This window comes from Podarcis erhardii (genome assembly GCF_964252035.2).
Source record: "Podarcis erhardii genome assembly, chromosome: 7".
Classification (NCBI taxonomy): Eukaryota; Metazoa; Chordata; class Lepidosauria; order Squamata; family Lacertidae; genus Podarcis; species Podarcis erhardii.
The window spans coordinates 28,812,264-28,828,859 of NC_138511.1; the positions used below are offsets into that span (position 1 = coordinate 28,812,264).

General features: G+C 48.2%; 1 protein-coding gene and 1 long non-coding RNA gene across 6 annotated transcripts in view; one reads left to right on the plus strand and one right to left on the minus strand.

Moving 5' to 3' along the window:
- The window catches only part of ACOT7 (acyl-CoA thioesterase 7), a 65,820-nt gene extending 55,331 nt beyond the window's left edge, over positions 1 to 10,489 (plus strand). For all 3 annotated transcript variants that reach the window (XM_081871253.1, XM_081871254.1, XM_081871255.1), the window contains one exon: positions 9,475 to 10,489. In XM_081871253.1, coding sequence (XP_081727379.1) covers positions 9,475 to 9,579 — 105 coding nt within the window. In that variant the 3' untranslated portion in view covers positions 9,580 to 10,489. The remainder of the gene's footprint in view (positions 1 to 9,474) is intronic.
- On the minus strand, positions 5 to 16,593 carry LOC309347076. 3 transcript variants are annotated; one of them, XR_014158823.1, is made up of 4 exons: positions 16,295 to 16,593; positions 14,448 to 14,806; positions 10,734 to 10,880; positions 5 to 3,447 (listed from the first exon to the last, which is right to left on the minus strand). It is a non-coding gene; the product is annotated as an uncharacterized lncRNA (long non-coding RNA). The 3 variants fall into 3 exon arrangements; XR_014158824.1 differs by lacking the exon at positions 5 to 3,447 and having other exon boundaries at positions 10,640 to 10,880; XR_014158825.1 differs by lacking the exons at positions 5 to 3,447; positions 10,734 to 10,880 and adding an exon at positions 10,902 to 11,038.
- Positions 16,594 to 16,596: the final 3 nt, after the last annotated feature.

The window sequence follows — 16,596 nt, forward strand, 5'->3', positions numbered from 1 at the left end:
AGCCTTACGAGTCCTCCCTCCCATCTTTTGGTCCTGCAGAACTTGGCTTCTCTTCTCTCTCCCCACCCCCCATTTTGGCACATGTTCCTAGATGACTTCAGGGATGTTAAGCATCCTGGGAGACTCTGCACTCCCGCTGTTGGTGAGAAGCATTTGAAAGCAAACACAGAACCCTCCTGCTTAGCCGTTTCCAGCTGCATTTCAATGTATTGTTTAAACAAAACACGCAGCATTGTGAACGCCCTCCAGGGTTGTGTTTTCCCTCTCTGCTTCCAGGGTGGAGAGGTCACATGGATTCAAGTTTCTCGTTTGTCAGAGATGATGTGCCTTACGCAGTTGAGCTCTTTATGCAATGTCCCTGGGGCTTTTTTGTGTTCCGTCCAGCAAAATCTTGTTCTCTTAATTCAGCATGGAAAAAAGAGAGAGAAGAAGCTGCTTAAATTAGGCTGAAGACACATTTTGTTTTGTTTTTTTTCAGAGAGCTGAAAGTGGTTTGAAAGAGAGATCTACTGCTCATGGTGTGTGTATGGGGAGGGGTGTTATCTTGGTTTTGCCCTTGAACAGTTGGGCTTGACAGGTTTTTGCGGTTTTTTTGTTTTGTTTTTACAGCAACCTGCCAAACCTATTTGGCTAGAGAAAGCAGTTGAACAAAAAAGGTGTGTGTGTGTGTGTGTGTGTGTGTGTGTGTGTGTGAGAGAGAGAGAGAGAGAGAGAGAGAATGTCCCCTCAAACAATTCCCACTGCTCTAAAATTATTTCTCCAGTCCTTTACCATAACTGCATGTTGTTACCTAAGCAAGTGTAACTTCCCAGACCTACTTCTGCCAACCTAATACAAATATGAGGGCAGAAGGGGCATTTCTAGGGAAGGAGGCGTGCATAATCTCTCCTGGGCCCATCAGTTCTTCCCAACAGTTGCCGCATCTCCACCTCTTGACTGCTTTCCCCTCCACTGAGTTTACATCTCTTTCCAGTCAGAGCCTAGCTTAGACAGGGAGGGGGGCATTCTTTAAAAAGTGGTCTGGTGGAGCATTTGTGGGTGAGAATCGGCTAAGAAAGGGTTAAACACCCTACCCGCTTCTCCGCTGGACCACCATCATTTATCCCACTCATACACATGCCTCCATGCTGAACATACAGGGCTGGAAACCCTGTATATTTTGCTCTGTCCACCCTTAGTGTCTCCAAACAGTCCCCTTAAAACCCATGATAAGAAAACACCTAACAGTTTCTACAGTGTTTGTCCCATTACTGTCTCTTGAAATGTTTTTTAATTATAAGCATTAAGGTAGTATTGATGCAGAATTTGGAGCCATACGGCCTCCAGCTTCTATCGATGTTTGAACGTCACCTCTTCCTCCTCCCTAAAAAAGTCTTCCTGGCTTACTTTTCCTACCGACTATTGTCAGTCCTGCTTCCCTTTTATTGCCTATTTTTAGCTGTCTTCACTCAGCCGCTCAGAAACAGCTGAGTGAGAGAGTTGTTCCTCGATTAATATGTTATGCCTTGTTGATTTCCAACGGCACTCAACTCTCTCCCGGCCCCCTCGGTGTTTCAAAGCATTTAGTCGACTCGGCTTGGTTTTGCTATCGGAGTAGTGTTTATATAATTTGTTCTTAACATTAAACGAAACACACAGATACACCCCACTTAAATTTCTTGGTGCTATTAAATAGGGGGCATCCCCCCCCCAATGTGCTTCACTTCTTTATTTCTGGAGCTTGTTATTGCCTTCATGGAATTTAAAGTCATCTCAGCTCCACTTCATGTAACTTTCCATTCTTATAAGGCTGTTGGCGGGGCCAAGGCTCTGATTTATTTCCTGTGTATTTCATAGAATCGCATCGCTGGAAGGAACCACAAGGGTCATCTAGCCCAACCCCCAGCAATGCAGGAATCACAGCTAAAGTATCCCTGACAGATGGCCATCCAGCCTCTGTTTAAAATCCTCCAATGAAGGAGAGACCACCACCTTCCGAAGGAGTCCTTTCCACTGTCAAACAGCTCTTACCATCAGAGAGTTCTTCCTAATGTTTAGTCAGACTCTCTTGTAATTTGGATCCATTGATTTGGGTCCTGCCCTCTAGAGCAGCAGAAAACAGGCCTGCTCCATCTTCCATGTGGCAGCCCTTTAAATATTTGAGGATGGCTATCATATCACCTCTCAGTCTCCTCTTCTCTAGGCTAAACATACCTAGCTCCCTCAACTGTTCCTCATCAGGCTTGCTTTCTAGGCCCCTGATCATCTTGGTTGGCCTCTCTACACATCTTCCAGCTTGTCAATATCCCTCTGCAACTGTGGTGCTCAGAAGTGGACGCAGGGCTCTAGGTGGGGTATGATCAGGGCAGAGTAGATCGTTGATGTAGCCTAAAATTTATATATTTATTTGCCACTCTTACACACCCATGTTCCAAGCCACAGCTTACATCAGCAAGAGGAAGAACAGTAAAACAACATCTTAAAACGGCCACAACAATTGCATAGCAAGGCAGCTGAAAGTATGTTACCAGCCAGCTGGGAAAGCACTTATTCTCCATAGGAACCCCAATGGGAGCATTAACACCCCAACATACCTTGCTTCTTCCCCATTAGGGTTCTAGGGGAACCCCAAGTCACATCTTTAGGTCCCTCCAGCACAGAGCAGGCCTGTCTCTTCTCTCTCCAGCTTCCAGCATCAGCCAAACTGAAACACACAACTCCCTGGCTAGCATGGTGTTGTGTTTCCCTAAAGCCATTATTTATTTAAACACTTTACATACTGCTTAAGTAGAAACATCTCTGGGCGGCGTGCAAAAATTATAATACAGAAAAGGTTAAAAATCAGGTTAAAACTATAAAATCAGACCTCGGTTAATATGCCTGCTGGAATAAAGTCTTCAGTAAGTCCCGGAAGTTCAGAAGCGAAGGGGGCCTGGCTGGCATGGCTAAGGCTTCAAGTTATATCCCTGACACCTGCAATAGAACAGCTGGGAAGGTCTCTCTCTCTCTCTCTCTCTCTCTCTCTCTCTCTCTCTCGGGCCTTGGAGAGCTGCTGCCAGTCAGAGTGGACAAAGCTGGGGCTGGATAGATGGATGCAATGGAGCCTGACTCAGAGGAAGGTGGCTTCACTGTATGTTAATGTTTTCCAGGGTTCTGTTCTGTCTCTGCTCTAAGCCGCTGTATTCCCTCGAGCCAGAATTAAATTTCTGGCAAACGGGCTCCCCACCCCATGCTGAGCAATGCGGAGATGCTAATCTTCTTGGATTGCAGTGTTCCGAGTTCCTTGAACTGATGTGTTTGTCTTTGAGGCTGGTCCGCTGTGCAGTTTCCAGGCGAAGGTCTCTCATCCCAGGCTCCCCGCTGCTATGGCATCCAGGGGGTACATTGAGGGCTGCTTCGCATTGCCAAACCAAACTGGGCTCCTCCTGCTTGCCGCTCAGTGCTTCTGCAAAGCAGAACTGCCTCAGGCTGCAGAGAATCATAGAATTTTAGAGCTGGAAGGGACCCCAAGGGTCATCTAGCCCAAACTCCTGAGCACGGGGAGTTTCCTAAGACTATTTCCCATCACTACCACTTCTAACCAGAGGTTCATCTGCACCTAACACCTAGTTAATGAGAATCGAGATCTTCCATTGATCTGCTGTGCCCATATACTTCTGGTGGGCCTGTTTGAGGGCAGCGAGTCCTGAGAGGAAAATTAAATGTTGAGTCCTAGAATGAAGGTATCCAAAGGATGACTTCATAGCCCGTGTAGCCAATTCCTTGTCCCTTGGGCAGGGTTCCAAAGCAACCTTTGGCTGAGAGACTGAGCCCCCTAGTTCAACTCTTGCCTTGCCCCTGAGCTCCCTAGAACGCCATGCAAAAGCCCCTCTGGTGTGGATTTCTGCTCCGAGCTATTAGCAACTCAGATGCCTCTGGAAAGACCAGGAAGCAGGATATGAAGGCAACAGCTGTCTCTCCCGCCCTCCGCAGCATCGGATATTCTGTGGTCTCTGAACCCAAGAGTTATTTATCGATCTCCCTCTCTAGATTTGTCTGATTCCCTTTAATATTTTAGACTGTTTTGATGTCTAAATTAGCAGCTGTCACCCCGTCTCATGAATAATATTGGCCTATCTTGCTAGGAAATTGTTAGGCAAACTGTGAGGTTATGAAATTTAGCACATCATCAGTTTCAGTATTAATATGAGTGCCTGTCTGCTTCCTCCACCCACATTCCGCTTCAAGACTGACACAGTGCAGGCTCCCTTCCTTGATACAACATCAGCCCAGCCACCCAGGCCATTCCATTCTCTAGCCCAGGGTAGGCAAAGTTGAACCCTCCAGATGTTGGAGCTGCCAGAATGGGGGTCTGGCCTGATCCACACTCACAAAGTTGGTTGGCCTGTTAAGAATTTGCTGGTCAGCGATTCCACAGGCGTGGTTTGAAATCTAAGCTAAACAAACACATCTCTAAACTTGAGAGGGGGGAGGCAAAGTTGGACCTGGGACCTCATGTATGCACCCAACCAGCTGAGCTGCGGAGCCATGCTTCCAACCCCTAATCCCAAGAGGCAATCTTGAAGGATTCAATGACAGCTTGAAATAGGGAGAGGACAGGCCCAGGTTTGCTAGCTGACTTTGAGTCATCTCCACACCTGTTCCCCCAGGGTTGTTTGGCTTCAATAGGTATAATCTCAGCAGGAGGTAGTAGTGGTAAATAAAGGAAGGATCCTCTTCCGAATTCCAGGGCTGAGCTTTGAGGCCTGGCTCTGATTAACCACCAATTGTGTTGGAAGAATGCTGGCTTGAGTTTACTTCTGCAGGGGATGGTCGGGTGTGTTGGAATTTTAGCTGCTGTTGCTTATGGGGGGTAGTTCCTGCCATTTTCCATCTTAAAATATGCTCTCTGTAGGTCAGCTCTAGGTCTTCTGGGGGTGGGGAGAGGAACGGCCTCCAGGCAGTTGCAGTGCAAGGGGCTGTGGTGACTTTTTTAGTTTGGTCTCCTGCGGGGGGGCGGGGAGGGAGGCTTGGCAGGCATGGGGCAAAGCTGGCACACAAGCTGTGTGGCCGTTCTGCATTTTAACTGGGTCATTTCAGCAGGGGGCAGAGGGAGGAGTGCTGCTGCTGAACTGTGCCGTATGAGGCTGGGTTACCAGGAAATCCCAGGTTCAAATGTCCCTTGCTGGGTGACCACCCACCCACCTGTAATATTCTGAAACTGGGCTTACCTTATGATGCTGGGAAGAGTTAATGCAGGCCAAGGTTCATATTAGACAGAGTTGCATGGAACTTACTCCAACCTTTGTTGATGGAAAGCAGTCCCAAGAAGCTGCAAATTCCAGGAGGGGGCTGGTGGACCTTTTCCTGCCCCTCCAAGCTCTTATCGCAGCCCCCCCCCCAACCTTGCAGGTGCCTATAGCAGTGTTGTTTGTTGAGCCAATTGTGAGCACAGTGACCATAGCACTATTAAATTAGATATCCATGTAAATGGCCAATTACCAAGACAATCCAGCACTGTCACGTTCGATTTCAAAGAAGTCCTCAGAACGAGGAGATTGGTAGAAAGGAGTGTGTAATGCAGATCAGGAAAGGTACCACAAGTGCAAGAGGATGCCAGTGCAGTTAATGGGCAGAGTCAAAGGATCTATTAGAGGCAACGAGGCTTCCTTCAAAAAGCAGAAGCCTTGTCCAAATGGAAGAGAACTTTGGCAAAAGAAGTGCAAGCAGACAGCAAGGGATGCTAAAAGGGGAATGGGGGGGCATGTTGTTAAAAGCATTAAGACCAACAACAGGAAGTTCTTTAAATACAGTGGTACCTTGGGTTACATACGTTTCAGGTTACAGACTCCGCTAACCCAGAAATAGTACCTTAGGTTAAGAACTTTGCTTCAGGATGAGAACAGAAATCGTGCTCCGGCGGTAGCAGAAGGCCCCATTAGCTAAAGTGGTGCTTCAGGTTAAGAACAGTTTCAGATTAAGAATGGACCTCTGGAATGAATTAAGTACTTAACCCGAGGTACCACTGTACAGTAGTAGCAGGAGATTGTCATCTGTGGAGGTGCTTGAACAGGAGGCTGGGCTGGATGGGCCACAGGGATGTCCCAGCAGGTTCTTCTCATGTTCTTACATCAAGTGGGGAATTGCTCTTTGGGGAAAGGGGTTAAGCAGCACCACCACCACCACCACCACCAGGGCTCTGCTCTGTATCACAGGCTTCCATGACAAAACTAGAAAGTGACACACACTTTCCATTAATGTGTGGCTTGAATCCAAGTTCAGCCTTCCTGAGCCTGGTGCCACCCCCCACACAGTTGTTTTTGGACTACAGATCCCATCAGCACAAGCCATGATGTCTGGGGTGGATGGCAGTTGCGGTCCAAAACACCAGAGGGGGGCATCAGCTAGGTTGGGGAAGGCAGCAGAGAGTTCAGCTGGAGATTCTGTAGTGCTGGCTGAATTAACTGTTAAGTGTTAGCATTCTAAAACAGTGTGCTCAAATTCCCCAAAGTGAGTGATTCCTGCAGGTTTGCATGGTTTCCATAAATGGGGAAGGAAATCCTCAGAGAGTCACAATGTTCCTCACCACCAGGATGAGAGGCCCCCTCAGGGCGAAAGGGGCAGAGGAGGAAGAGCAATCGAGGTGAAAGGTGGACAAGTTTGGGAAGGGGGCTTGGGAAAGCCCTGCAGTTGGATATTGCCAAGAGCCAGCGCTGTGTAGTGGTTAGAGTGTCAGGCTACGACGCAGGAGAGACCAGGGTTCAAATCTGCTGCTCGGCCATGAAGCTCGCTGGGTGGCCTTGGGCCAGTTACCACCTCTCAGCCTATCTCACAGGGTTGTCGTGGGGATTAAACGAGCAGGGAGAGAACCACGTGGCACCACCTTGAGCTCCATGGAGGAAGAGGTGGGATATAAATGCAATAAATAAAATAAAAGCCCATCTGTTCCAGCTCTGGCTTTGCTGTGGTGGCCAACCAGGTGCCTCTTGGAAGCTCCTGAGTGACATACGTTTATTTGGAGTGGGGGGCAAGGGACTTATCCAGCAATGCAGGGCCAAAGATCTTCCCTTCCATCTGGAAGATAATGTTACACTACTTGGCAGCAGATAAACACAGAGGACTCAGTTGGAAGGGAGCGATTCATTAGCGCCACCACTCTTCCTGGGGGAATCGTCCTGCCAGGCTGGTGCATAATAACCACTGTGATCCAGAAACATCCCCCGGCTGCCTCTGACTAAACCACCAAGGAGCCTGCCAGCCACCTGGCGTGTGCCTTTTTACAAGTGATTAAGTACCTGGGTTCAGCCACAAGTCCTCTGTGTGTAAAACACGTCCCTGCATATGGGATTGTCGCATCAGTTGGCAGGTGTGCCAGGAATGTCCTTGTCTCTGATGTACAACGGAGGATCGGAAAACCAAGGGCTTGCCAAAGCCAAGGCCAGAGCTCGATGCTTTGTCCCTCTTTGCCCCCACCCCTTCAGTCACCACAGATTCTGTGCAGGCTCAAGTATTCTATTGGGGGAGAGTGTGCAAATCAAGTAGATTCTTGTTTTATTGATTTGGAGCACTTGGACCCCCCACTCTTCAGCCAAAAAGGCTCCCGGATTGGCTTACATACAGTCAGTTAAAACAAGACAGACCCTGCCCACTCAGGCTTACAATTTTCAAAAAACACAAGGGAAAATGGACAGGGAGAGAAGCAGGAGGATCACACTCGGGGACAAATTCAGTTCTTTGTTTAATGACCAGCTGGCACACAGCAGATCATAGACTTGTGGAGTTGGAAGGGACCCAAGGGGTATTCTAATCCAACCCCCTGCAATGCAGGAACCACAGCAAGTATGATTGCAGATGAGCATTTTCCTTCTGCCTTGCGTCTACAGTGGTGGAGTTGTTGCTGGTCCGCGAGACAGTGTGATTCAGTGACTAGTGTGTGATGTTTAGGTATGTGAAATGAACTGGGGTTTGTGGGAGGTATGGATGTTGTGGAATCTCATCAGAATGGAAAACAGTACCGGAAATTATGTGAATTCAAACAGGAACAGAGTTCAGGCAGGCAAATGTGGTTGTGTACTCACTGTTGTCACTTTATTGCCCCTCCCCCCTCCCCAAAATGACACAAATGATGTGGAATCACATAGCAATATCACAAATTAATTGCACGTAAATTTGGCCACAGCAAACAAGCAAAAAAAAAAAAGGGGGGGGGTTGTGGAATTCAAGCTGCATCACCATCATGAATTTATATGTACGACACTTTTCCATGGTGGGACCGTGCTCAAAGCAGTTCACAACAACATGCAGAATAAAACCTAACATTCCAAGATAATGCCTGAACAGTTGCAAAACAGAATACAATTTAAATGAAAAGTCATGCTAATATCAATATGGCAAGCAAACATTTCATCTTAATAAACACTGAAACAAAATAAAATACAATACATCCAAGTAGCAGCAAAAACAATGCTGCTGCCACCCCAGCAGAGGGTTGGGGCAAGGCAGGGGCAACAGGGTAAGGTAAAGGTAAAGGGACGCCTTCCCACCGGAGTGGTACCTATTTATCTACTTGCACTTTGACGTGCTTTTGAACTGCTAGGTTGGCAGGAGCAGGGACTGAGCAACGGGAGCTCATCCCATCACTTCTGATCGGCAAGTCCTAGCCTCTGTGGTTTAACCCACAGCGCCACCCGCATCCCCTGGTGGTAGCAAAACAGAAATGACACTCCTTTGCATCCCTCACTGTGGGTGTGAGTGACCCCACCCCCAGCCATGGTGAACAGGGGTTTGTGATGGAAAGGAGCAGAGCCTGGAGACCCCAGGGAGCAACCCCAAGTGAGCAGTTCTGTTGGGACCCAGAAACAAGGGCTGGGAGATGAAATGATCAGAGCCTTAGGGACATCAGGTGCTGCCTTATACTGGTCTGTCTACCTAGCTCAGTATAGTCTAGACTGACCGGCAGCAATGGTTCTTTGGGGTTTCAGGTAGAGATCTCTTCCAGCCCTACCTGGTGCTGCTGGGGATTGAATCTGGGACTTCCTGTGCAAAGCAGGTGCTTTACCACTGAGCCATCATCCCTTTTAGCATCTTTCTTTGCTGCTAAAACTACAAGGAGAACCAAAGAGGCACAAGAGACCTACTAGGGAGCTGAAGGGAATGGGAGAGCTCCAAGGAACTGGAGGGCATCCCTTGCAAAACACCCACCTGGAAATGTGCCCTTAACATTTTGAAATGTGTATCCCAGGGTACCCCTTGGTTTCCTGCAGCTGTGGATGAGGACTGACAGATGTTTCCTGTCTGTGCCGATGTCTCTAAGGAAGATCCTCCCCTTAACCTAGCCAGCCAACGTAAGGATGAGTGGTTGTAAGAATACAACGAGAACAGCTTTTGTCGAAGATTTAAAACACAGTGAAATAAGTGGCTGGGAAAACCCTGCCTGTCCCTCATGTGCTTTGGGTTCCAGGGCCAGCTTAATCCAGCCTCGACCGTGCCCACACCTGTTCTGTCTTTGCTCGGCAGGTAGAAACAGAAGATGAGAAGAGGCGTTTCGAGGAGGGGAAAGGCCGCTACCTCCAGACCAAAGCCAAGCGCCAGGCACAGACCCAGCCGCTCACTCAGCAATGACCGAGCTCAGCCGGAGCCCCTTCCGGGAGGAGAGAGCCACCATCAGCACATCCACTCAGAAATCTTCACTTTGGGCATTTCAATAGCAGAACCTGACCGGTAGCACATAGAGCCCTCATGGCACCCCAGAGAAAGCCACCATTCTGTTATATCTGTACTTGTCGTAGCTAGTCCAACTGGCACATTAGGAGCCATGCTAGGCGGCCAGGGATGCCCTTGGAAAGGTGGGGTGGGGGGCTTCGGGACAAGGGATTGGGGGTAGTAATCCTGTTGGGGAGTTATGGAGCTTCATTATTTTGAAGGCTGCTCCACCTAGGAGGGCTACTGTATTTTAACAAGGTTGTGGTTTTTTTGCAGGGATGGGGTGGGGTTTGCCTTGAAAAATCCTGGCCAGCCTCCCCTAGCCTAATGCTCTCCAGATGTCTTGGGCTTCTAAGACTGATGGGGCTTGTAGTCCAAAACATCTGGAGGACACCAGGATTTTTGGGCAGGCTACCCTTGTTACATGCAGACGAACTGAACACCTGGCTGGGGCAATATACAAGGACTACGTTGTTGCACTTACGGGGGCTGCTCTCCTCACCCCCAAAAAAGGCACTAGCATTCTCTCAGAAGAATGATGGGGCCATTAGCACAGATTTTTTCCCCAGGGCCTTGTATCTTTGTTATGCTCCTGTTTCACACCCTTCCCTTCTCAGCAAACACCAAAAGCTGCTTCATGACAGTCACAAGCCTAAAAAACAACGCTGTTCTCTGTATTGTTATCTGACAGTCTCTCTTCGTCCTGTTCCATTCCTCTTGACTATACATATGTATATGTATATGTATATGTATATGTATATGTATATGTATATGTATGCCTAATTTATTTAATGACTATTGTGAATAAAGACTCTATGCCTTTATTTCAGTGATGGGTTTCTGTTAAATTGCTTTGGGTAGGTAGAATATGCAGGCAACTCTCAACTTACGCAGGAGGCTACATTCTGGGGATAGCGTGCAAAACCAAAATTTTGTATAATCAAAGCACACAGGGTGCAATGGTGAATGGGATTACCAAAGTTTTTTTTCCTGGGTGCCCGCCCTCTTTTAATTTTCTTCTTCTTAAATTTACCATGCGTGTACAAGTTTAATGTGTGCAAATCGCGAGTTACCTGAAGACGTTTGCACAGCTGATGGAACATTTAGCAGGCTTGGACTCCATAGAAACACAGGAAGCTGCCTTATGCTGAATCAGACCATCGGTCCATCTTGCTCAGTGTTCTCTGCACTGACTGCCAGCAGCTCCTGCAGGCAGGAATCTTTTCCCATAGCGGTATATAAATATTCAAACAAATAAACAAACAAACAGATACCACGTAAGTAAGAAGGAAGCGGAAAGGGAAGACCTGCCACCATTTTGAGTGTGGAATGAGCCCAACTTGGCCAGTGGCAACTGGTTCCAGGGAAGCTTGGGCTCCTGCAAGTGGGAGAAAAGGAAAGGAAGTTACAGGTCATTGTAGAAGTTTCACATCTTATAAGAGCAGTGCAGTCAGTGGAAGTGTCCCTTGACCAAGCTAGGAACAAAGTACCTGAAGAAAAAAGGAAAACTATGGTTGCTATGCTGCTTTCTGTGGTTAAACAGGCTGCTGTTTCCTTGGAGTTACAGGAAATGTGAGTTTTACCAACTGTTCTAAGAAAAAAACTGCTCCTTTATCCCTTATGGGGTATCCAAGAGCCCGTATAGAGTCCTTATGTAGGTTCTCTATCAGTAGGAGAAAATAGCAGAGGCCAACCAGAGAATATTGAGAAGCAAAGCAGCTGCTAAGCATGATCTTCATTAAACTGTTGCAACAGGGTCCCCCGCTCCCCCCATGCAGGAAGGTAGGAGAGGAACCCCAAACAATGGTGTGCAAGCTCTTATATAGACTTTTGAAATTGCCTTTAGTTCCTGAATCTCTTACATATATTGATAGTTTGCTCAGCTTAACAGATACTTGCCAGGCTGTATTTGCAAAGGAAGGTGTAAGCCCCTACAGTCCAAAGACAACTGGAAAGCTTTTCCCATTTCCTTCCTCCTTGCAGAGAAATATTTGAGGTCCATTTGTGAGAGTCAAAATGGCTTCAGGATTGCTCTCCTGCACTGTTTCAGACACTATACTTAGGCACGTGTGTTTGCCTTGTACATTTATGAACATTTATTCTCTCTATATATAAGACCTTAGAATTCCTATAACACAACTGAAATCTGTTTGAGTTGGTGGGTGCTTAGGAAAGAACCACCAGCCAAGACTGTAATTGAGAAGGGCTCCATCCTCAGGGGAGGCTGTTTGCCAATGTCTGCAAGAGGTGCCATTCTGTCCTTGCTTCCACTTTGAATTTGAAAACATACACCACACCCCTTGGCCCTTGGATGTTTGCACTGCCTCAAAACCAGCAGCCAGGTTCTGAAGTTCCTAGACAATCCTCCTCCCCCCTGGCTCTGTGTTGCTTATGTTTCCTCTGTGCTGATGGAGAGGTGCTCTGCACATGTTCAGAAGGCCTATTATTTCCCTGGACTGTGCAGGCAAGCCTGCTCTGGTTCCTAGGTCCTAGCAGCATATTTGTATCTATAATGTAAGCCATTTACCATTTTTTGAGGAGTTCTCTCTCTCTCTCTTTCCCCCACCCACAAATCAGCGTGGGAGAAGACGGTCCCAACCCTACTGCTCAGAGCTGGAATTGTCATCAGGGAGCTTGCAATTAAGGAAAGTATAAATAGCCCCAACTCGAGTGGGCAGCGGTGTGGCTTTAGTCATGGAGAGGAGTGACATTTCTAAGTGAAATAACTGTTTAGCACTCCCTTTCCCCTTCTCCCCCCCCCCCAATTCCCAGTCGCATGAGTCATGACAAAACCCAGGCAGATAACAGGTGGGAGAAAGGAACCCTCACCCCTCAGTGTTGAGCTTCTGCTGTGTCTCTGTCGTGCGGCGTTTAACTGTTACAGGATTCTTTCCTAAGGGCAGCACCCGGCCCTATATCCGTCCATCCTAAAAGAAACCTAAGCTTTGGACTTCTTCCTTAAAATGCAGCCTCTATTCCTCAGCTTTGTATGGTCAGATCAAGCCTCTGTGTGAATGCCCAATGGCTAAGATGTGGGTTTTGAAAGTGGAAGCAAAGGCAGAACAGTACCTCTTGCAGAGACACAGCAGGCAACCTCCCCTGAGGGTGGATGAGTCCTTCAGGGTCAGAGGAGAGTGTGTGTGACGAACAGACGGACAGAGACACAAACAAAGTCATTGGCAAGTGTTGCTTCGCAGTGATGGGGAGGTCCTCCTCCCAATTACCTCTTCTCCCTGCAGAATCTGGATGTCTGTTCCAATCTGGTTTTAGTTTATTGTTTATTTTGTGCTTTGAATTATTTAAAGAGTCATTTTAATGGGGTGGTTTTTTTTAATTGTGTTGTTTTATTCTCTTTGCAAACTGCATTGAGGTTTCTTTGTTTACCATCAAGCAGTTGTATAAATTTTGTGAAATAATTTCTAAAATGCCAGTGGATTGGAGGAGGGGTGAGCAGGTGAATCTCACAAAACTGTGGCCAGCTCCTTCCTGATCTAGAGGAATCCACAGTATCTTTTAGAGCAGGAGACCAGGGATGATGGGGCTGTAGTTCAGCAACAAATGTAAGTTTGAGATTAGCCACCCCTGGGACCAGCTTTTCTAAGGTAATTCACCATCGTCATCATGAGAGCCAGTGTAGTATATAATGGTGAGAATGTCAGACTAGGACCTGGGAGAGACCAGGGCTCAAATCCCCACTGGGCCATGAAGCTCGTTGGATAACCTTGGGCCAGTCACTGCCTCTCAGCCTAACCCACCTCATAGGGCTGTTGTAGGGATTAAATGAGGGGAGAGCTATGTAAGCCATCTTCAGCTGCTTGGAGGAAAAGGTGGGAAATAAATGAAATAAGTAATCATTTCTTGCAATGCCACCTTTCCTTGGTAAACAGCATTCCAATGCTGCTCACAGCATTCTTATTTATTCTGTTTAAAGTTTGGGGATGTATAATGCTGCATGCCTCCACTTCAATAACATAAGAAGAGTCTTGCTGGATCAGGCCAATGGCCCATCTAGTCCAGCATCCTGTTCTCACAGAGCCTATGGGAAACCCACAAGCAGGATCCAAGCACAGAAGCACTCTCCTCTCCTGTGGTTTCTAGCAGCTGGTATTCAGAAGCATTCCAGCCTCCAAAAGTGAAGTGCATGACCATCATGGCTAGCAGCCATCAATAGCTCTCTCTCTGCCGTGAATTTGTCTAATCCTGTTTTAAAGCTATCCAGTTTTGTGGCCATCCCTGCATCCTGTGGGAGTGTGTTCCATTGTTCAACCCTTAAAGTATGTGAAGGGCTTCCTTTTATCTGTCCTGAATCTCCCAACCCTCGTCTTCATTGGATGCTCATGAGTTCTAGAGTTGAGAAAAGGAGAAAAGCTTCTCTTTACAGTGGCACCTCAGGTTACAGACGCTTCAGGTTACAGACTCCGCTAACCCAGAAATAGTACCTCGGGTTAAGAACTTTGCTTCAGGATGAGAACAGAAATCGAGCGGCAGCAGGAGGAGGCCCCATTAGCTAAAGTGGTGCTTCAGGTTAAGAACAATTTCAGGTTAAGAACGGACCTCTGGAACGAATTAAGTATGTAACCAGAGGTACCAATGTATCTACTTTTTCCATGCCATGCATCATTCTATAAACTTCCATCATGTTGCCTCTTACTCGCTTTTTATCCTAAAAATGAAGTACCACCAAATTCTGCAACCTTTCCTCATACAGGAGTTGCTTGGTTACCTTGGTTATTTTTGTTTTATTATTATTATTATTATTAAGGAAAAAAGAAGTGTGTCTTTGGTACCTGTAATATGATGTTGAGGTGACTTGAGCAGGGGTCCCACATGGGATTTTGAAGCCACATGTCTGCTGCGTCAGCCAAAAATTTTTTGGCAGGAAGCTCATCTGGGCTGGGCCCCTTTCCCCCTTTTTCTGTCTTTTTCCTTGAGAGTGCCTGTCCCAGGCAGATGGCCTCACGGCCAGCTTCTTCAAGAGCGCAGCCTCTGCCCTGCGCCTCCCTCGGCCGAACGCCAGCCTAGCAACACGGCCGCATGTCTCCAGCAGCTCAGCGAGGCTCAGCGCTGGCTTTTCACTTCCAATTAAACATCAAGATGCATTTTGAAGGATGAGTCAGGGCTGCCCTTCAGGAAAAGGGGGAAGTTTCTGTAACATGAAAGAAATGCGTCTCAGGCTTATGGGCAAAAGCAGGGCTGCCAGGGCAAAACATTCCCCCTTCCCCTGCCAAAAAAGAGGATGCCTCCCTTGTGTAACTTTTGAGATGGTGAGGCGTAACATTCTCTGGACCATAACACCTTGTCTGAATTAAGCAGGTAGGTCCAAGGATGGCTACTCATTCCTGAAATCCATTTTCTGGCCTTGATTCTGGCCAGAATCTGACCTCCTCCGAGCTATGCATCCATATGTGGTCAGCAAACTGCATGCGACCACATGGGAAGCAAGTGGAAAGCCAAATCTTACACCCCTCCTTTGCAAGGGGCAGGGCTCCTGCATCTCTCAGTTTTGCTGCCTCGACCCCCGTTTTGTGTGAAGAACCACAGCTCAGCACTAAGCATCTACCCAATGGTAGGGCCAGGAGAGACCCCCAGCCTGAAACCCTGGAGAGCAGCTGCCAGTGAGTGCAGGCAGTACTAAGCTAGACGGGCCAATGGGTCTGACTTGGTAAAAGGCAGCTTCCTATGTGTTGGCAGCTGATGTGCACTGCAGAGTGCCTTTCTGGGAATTCTGCTCAGAGAGCTTCCAGCTTCTGACTAGGCTTGGTGAAGTGTTCAGGTGGGAAGAGTGACTTCCTCTAAGGTCCATGTGGCCATCTCTTGAGTTTGATGCTGGTGGGAGAGGCTGATGGACTGCCGGAAGTTGGTTCAGTCTTGGAGGGGTTCTTTGGCACAATTAGGAAGTCAGGGAGAGAATGTTTTGCAAGCCCATCCGCCTAGCCAGCCTTTGAGATTTTCCCTGAGGCTCCTGTTCACATCTGAGATGGAGCCTTTTTGGGTGGCTTCCCCCATCTCGTTGCTCTCTCTCCACATTGAGGTGTACTCTGCCTCAGGATTGACACTTTGTAGTGTGATGTGAACAAAGTGCTCCCCCTTTCAGACAGTGTCTAATAACACTTAATGGCTTTCTTTGGGAGGTGGTTTTGAAAAGGGTGAGTTTGGGGGTTCTGGTAATGCTGTTCCGTTTCAGCAGTTTTGACTGCCTTGGATTTGTATAAGGTTTATGTCGCCAACATTTGAGTTTTGCGCTTATGGGGGCAGTGAGCCAGTAGGGGTGGGCAATACCCACCCAAGAGGCATTCTTTTCTTAGCAGCTCAGATGTCTTCAGAGTAGGCTTCCTCCAGGGGTGAGGGCTGCAGTGGGCCTGGAATCTCACTCCCCCCCCAACCCTCTTCCCAACTACACTGCCTTCTCAAGACACGAGCTAAGGGGGCGTCACAAAGGATAGGGGGCTTTCCTTATTTTATATCCAGTTCTGCTGGCCAACGGTCTCGATGAAACCTCACTACTGTGGCCGTGGAAAGCACTCTGCATATGCTCAGAGACACACTAGCTCGCCCACGCACCGCGCACGGAAACAAGGAGGCCCGAGCAGTGCAAAGCAATACACTCTGCGTATGCTCAGAGGCGCTCACGTACCTCGCCTGCTCCTGAGACCCGAGTTCATCTGAGCAATGCAAAGTGCGGCCGTGCGCCTCCTCCTCGCCCTTAGGTTGATTCATGGGGGCTGCAGAGTGAGCCTCCTGCGCCTCCCGGTGCGCCATCGCCATCTTCGGCCGGGACTACCGGTGAGAGCGGGGCGGGGGGGACGGGAAAACAGACCGGCTCGGAAGTGCGCCCCCTCCCAGGCTAAAAGAGAGAACGAGAGGAGGGGAGGGGAAAGGAGCCATCCCTGGGGTGGAGACACAAACGCAGCCCCCCTCCCCGCGTGTCCAAAGCGC